The sequence below is a fragment of the Chiloscyllium plagiosum genome, chromosome 27, assembly GCF_004010195.1.
Source record: "Chiloscyllium plagiosum isolate BGI_BamShark_2017 chromosome 27, ASM401019v2, whole genome shotgun sequence".
NCBI classification, from domain to species: domain Eukaryota; kingdom Metazoa; phylum Chordata; class Chondrichthyes; order Orectolobiformes; family Hemiscylliidae; genus Chiloscyllium; species Chiloscyllium plagiosum.
In genome coordinates this window covers 46,663,505-46,669,065 of record NC_057736.1, presented here as the reverse complement: position 1 = coordinate 46,669,065, position 5,561 = coordinate 46,663,505, and the positions used below count along the sequence as shown (strand labels likewise).

The window sequence follows — 5,561 nt, the reverse complement described above, 5'->3', positions numbered from 1 at the left end:
GTGACCAAAGCCACTCTATCTCTTCTTTACCTACTAACTACACCTATACTTCCCCCTCACCTAATGACTACACCCAGACCACCCCCTCACCCACTGATCACACGCACTTTCTCTGTCACCCACTGACCACACTCACACTAGCCTCTCACAAACTGACCACATCCACTTATCCACAGTATCGTCTCACTCAGTTACCTCACTGACCCTATTTCCCTTACTCCCTTACCACAGCCACCTAGCCCCCTCATGCACATACTGCACCCACTTATACGTTTATCTATTAATCTATTCACACAGATACACTCATTTGCTAACACATCGAAAAGCTGTTTAAGTGCCTCAAAGCTTTTCAGCATACTTGTGAACATTTACCAAGACATGGCTGCCAGTGCAGTAAAAGGTAGGTATGCCATCTATGTGATTTCCCTTCACAGATGTCTCTGAGATTGTCTGTGATGACAGAGTACTGAAGAATACCACATCAGCAGGATGGTCTGAAATACCAGGAAAAGTTGACAGTGTCACTTTTAGGCTCATCAGGGTTGGTAGGAAGGGAAGGCTTGGGCCTAAGGTGCCTGAACTCAGATGACTGATCTCCACACCCGATACCCAACAAGTGCTCCTGGCTTGCAAAGTTCCAGAATCAACTTTTCATGGGCAATTAAGTCCAATCAGCTATGCCTTGACACCATTGTCCATGTCACAAGAATGATTGACAAAAATAATACCACTAGTATGTATTAATTGTATATTAATTATTGACGTGGACAGCAGACACCTCAAGGCACGGGAGCAGTACCACAAATGCTGCCTATGCATGATCCTGAGAATCCGCTGGGAAGATGCACCAATACCAGCATCCTCGAACAGGCCAACATCCCCAGCATCGAGGCACTGACCACCGAGTGAAACTGTACTTTGTTGTGTCAGATGATGTGCCTTTGTAATGTGTATCTCAGAAAATCATTGCTTATAACGTGTCTGAGGATTAGCTCCAGTTCTATCCTTACTATAGGTACGAGGACTTTTGGAATATAACACATTGGGATAATAAGGATGCTCTACCAATTCGAGCAATATGGTTTTGAGTAAAATGAAACAGTTAATAGAAACAGTCTACTGCTTGGTTTTCAATTATTACTCACTTTAGCTCCAGGACGGCCAATTTCTCCAGGAAGACCAACTGGACCAGCAGGACCCTTAAAGTAATTAAACAAGGTTACATTAGTATCACAGATAAACTGCACGGAACTGACCTGAAGAAGTCATACCTGGCTTGAAACGTTAACTTGAAATGGTTCCACAGCTGAGTTTCTTCAGCATTTTCTGTTTTTGTCTCCAGAAGCAAACCTTCCAAAAGGAATATTTGGTGAAGGATCAGTGAGAAGCTTGTATAACATTCTCAATGTTTGGAAGCCTCCCATATTGGGGAGTATTTTCTGCACATTTAACCAGCAATGACAATGTTAACACACAAGTGATGTTTATTTCTCACAGTTTGGTGTTCAGAAGTATTGTAGGGTTGTATTAAACTTGTTAACCTGGTTATCCTGCCCTTAAAATAGTACGTGGATCTAGTCTCCTACAATACTTCTGAACACCAAACTCTGAGAAATAAACATTACTTGTGTGTTAACATTGTCATTGCTTTTTGAATGATTTGTTCTCTTTTATCCCTAGCTTCCTTGGCAATTGATTTATAGTAGTCATTAGATTCTTAATTCCAGATATTTATTGAATTCAAATTCAATACTGAATTGACCACCTGCCATAGTGGGATTTGAACCCAGGTCCCCAGAACATTATCTGGGTCTCTGGATTAACAGTCCAGTGCTGATACCACTAGGCCATCACCTCCCCCGTTAAATTAATTGCCCACTTAGCTGTTCAGTCTGCAAGTTTTCTTACATAAAGTCTTTATCTTCCTCAGAAATATAATTCCCAGTTTAGTTTGAGTTACTGGTTATTATGTAGAAATAATTAAAGTAAATTATGCATTATAATAACACCAGAACTGACCACTGTAAAGACTACCTTCTATCCTTTCAATCTGAACTTTTAACCTTACTTTCTACACTTTAATTTTTAGATAATTTGCCATCTACTCAGCTATTTGCCCCCTGACTCTACTTGACCTTTGTCATGAGCTTATTGTCTGGTATCCTCGTGAAGATCTTTTGAAACTCTAACTAAATATAATTCCATTGTCTACTCTGCCTGATGTCCCTCTAAAGAATTTTGACAGGTTAGCTTAGCATAACTTTGTGTCTGGAATCCAGTGATTCTGTCTGATTTGAAAGAGACATCCCACTGGGTACCCAATGTACCAGCAAGCTTCTAATGACAGGCTCTCTCAGTGTATAAAATGACACAGGTTGACATTTTATGTCAAAATAGGTCATAACCCTGCACAATCCAAACAGGTCCAATATATTTGTGGGCGGCACGGTGGCACAGTAGTTAGCACTGCTGCCTCACAGCACCAGAGACCCAGGTTCAATTCCCGACTCAGGCGACTGACTGTGTGGAGTTTGCACATTCTCCCCATGTCTGCGTGGGTTTCCTCCGGGTGCTCCGGTTTCCTCCCACAGTCCAAAGATGTGCAGGTTAGGTAAATTGGTCATGCTAAATTGCCCGTACTGTTAGGTAGGGGTAAATGTAGGGGTAGGGGTATGGGTGGGTTGCGCTTCGGCGGGGCGGTGTGGACTTGTTGGGCCGAAGGGCCTATTTCCACACTGTAAGTAATCTAATCTAATCTAATATGGAATCTGCCAAATGCAAGGGTTGAATTATTTTTGTCCTAACCTTCTCAATTGCCCTGCAATTTTCTCCCTTATTAAATGTATATCCTATTTCCTTTTGAAAAATATTATTGAATCTGCCTCAACTTCCCAATCATTGACATAAAATGGAAATGGAAAAAAAAACATTCAAGAGTGAAATGTCTAACACCCACTTTCCTTGAAACATGAATTGGAAACTTTACAACTCACACCCACCTAAAACATCTACATGCATCACAACCTTCTCATACCCGATAATAATTAATATTTCTATATATCTGTTACACTTACACGTGGTCCCATGGTTCCAGCCCCCTAAAAACAAACCAGATACAAAAAGTTATTAATTTAATTTCCATTTCAATTTTCACTTTCAATTGATTGTCCAGTAATCTGACCAAATGGACAAAATAGTTAGTAAGACAATGAAAATCCCCCTGGGGTGGGTGGGTCCAGAACGAGAGGGCATAGGTTTAGGGTGAGAGGGGAAAGATATAAAAGGGACCTAAGGGGCACCTTTTTCATGCAGAGGGTGGTGTGTGTATGGAATGAGCTGCCGGAGAAAGTGGTGGAGGCTGGTACAATTACAGCATTTAAAAGGCATCTGGATGTATATATGAATAGGAAGGGTTTAGAGGGATGTGGACCAAGTGCTGGCAAATGGGACTAGATTAGGTTGGGATATCTCGTCGGCATGGACAGGTTGGACCAAAGGGTCCGTTTCCGTGCTGTACATCTCTATGACTCTATGAAAGATACAAACAGTACTGCAGGCTATATAATAACCAAAGTCATACTCACTGGTGATCCTGGAAGCCCAGGGAAGCCCAGCTGACCCTGGAAAAGAAAAGAAAATATTTACTGAATACACAAGACAAGTGTAGAGAGGCTGAGGACAGATTGCTGAAAGCAAAATGTATCATGCAAAACCTTGGTTTGTGAAGTGATTCAAAACAGGCAAAGGTTTCCCTCTTTTTATCTTTTCATGCTAATTTTATCCAGTGACATCAACATTAATGAAATGGGCAGAGATGTGAAACACAAAAGCGGTCTTACATAAGACCTGTAATATGGGGAGTGGGCCTCACAGTGAGACCTGTCACAGTGGCATCTGCACCTATATTTATTATAAATCTAAGAATGATGATTAGTGAATGTGAAACCTTTATTGATTTAAGCAGTTTCTTACTGTAACTAGGCCAGACTCAGAGGTCAGTGTAATCTGAGGGTGAATGCAGGGTCTGATACTTTTATGAAAGAAAAAGTGGGCAGCTCGATCAGGAAGAAATAGATGGTGCTGTGAAACTTGCATTTAAAGAGTCCAGTGATTGGCAGAGGCTGGGGATGATGAGAGAGTGGAGCCTGAACAAACTGATAGGATGGTGTGCCATAAAGCTCACATGGATGTAAGGAAGGTGAAGGAAGGGAATGAGATAGAATGTTTATAAGAATAGAAAACTTCCAAACCGCAATAGTAAGGCGACAATGTGGGTGTTGAGCAAAGCAAAGCAGTTTCTCTCGTTGAGAGCCTGTTAAATCAGAGGAAAGGAGCCAACATTTCAATGGCTTCAATATTGATTCAGCCTCATTAGTGAGAACTAAGTTCATCTTTACCACATCCTTCACGCCACTGAAAACAATCCAAACATTATATAGTTAATTCAGCAGTTAATCTTCCAACATGTTAAGAAAGCTTCTGTATTAGCTCCTGCTGGGGCTGCTAATCCATTTGTTATTAATTACTCAGATGAAGAAAAGTCTTAAATTGCACCCTGTAATAATCCTGGGCTCACAGCTGTAATACACTCAGGGGTATGAAGGAAAATACTAAAACTGTCTAATTAAATTTGTTTCAGACATTCAGCTCTTTCCAAGGCCTTTTTCACTAATTGGTGCTTTCATCTCTCCCTCCAAAAGCAGTCATTTTAGATGACAGGTAAAGACCAAATTTAAGTATAATTGCCATCTCTCTGTAAAGGTTATATTGCTGAGAAAGGAGGGTTGGTGGACATAATATTTATTTGTATATAACTCCACAAATCAGGAATACCAGAGCCAGAACGTATGCAGTCTATTTAATGACCTGTGTATGAACTCACTCAAGGTTTGCAGCATGATAATTAGACTGTGTCGTCATCAAGTAACAGAGTTACGTTTCTGCAGCAGTCTCACAGGCTATGAAGATGTGGCCATTTCAAAGCAGCACATTATCCGGCCTGCTGTCAGAGCGCTGAGTTAAAATCAGGACATTTTAAAAATCACAATTTGTTCTTTAGGCTGATTCTGATTCTGTAAGATAGTCTGGCACCTGGTCTGTTCTCTATTACACAGACTGTTTAGGTGTATTAGAGGTTAAGGGATGCACGGACACTTGGCTACACTCCTCTGTTTTTCTTTAAAATAAATGCTTCTTTCTGGGAGGCTAGACAAGGTTTTAGTTTAATATCACATCCAAACTGTGGCATGTCTGAGTGCAACACTGCTTCAGTACTGCACTCAAGTGTTACAGAATCATACAGTATGGAAACAGATCCTTCAGTCCAACTAGTTCATGCAGACTGTGTTCCTGAACCAAATTAGTCCTACTAGCCTGCATTTGGCCCATATCCCTCAAACATTTCCTACTCATGTTAGAACATAGAACACAGAACATAGAAAAATACAGCGCAGTACAGGCCCTTTGGCCCTCGATGTTGCGCCGATCCAAGCCCACCTAACCTACACTAGCCCACTATCCTCCATATGCCTATCCAATGCCCGCCTAAATGCCCATAATGA

The 5,561-nt window shown here is 41.1% G+C and overlaps 1 protein-coding gene across 1 annotated transcript in view; it reads right to left on the bottom strand.

Annotated features, from left to right (window-relative positions):
• Nucleotides 1–5,561, bottom strand: part of LOC122563395 (collagen alpha-2(IX) chain-like) — a 123,937-nt gene that overhangs the window by 69,675 nt on the left and 48,701 nt on the right. Inside the window, exons 6-8 of the mRNA XM_043717134.1 lie at nucleotides 3,585–3,620; nucleotides 3,075–3,098; nucleotides 1,146–1,199 (exon numbers count right to left, since the gene is read on the bottom strand). Of these exons, the coding sequence (XP_043573069.1) occupies nucleotides 1,146–1,199; nucleotides 3,075–3,098; nucleotides 3,585–3,620 (114 nt within the window). The remainder of the gene's footprint in view (nucleotides 1–1,145; nucleotides 1,200–3,074; nucleotides 3,099–3,584; nucleotides 3,621–5,561) is intronic.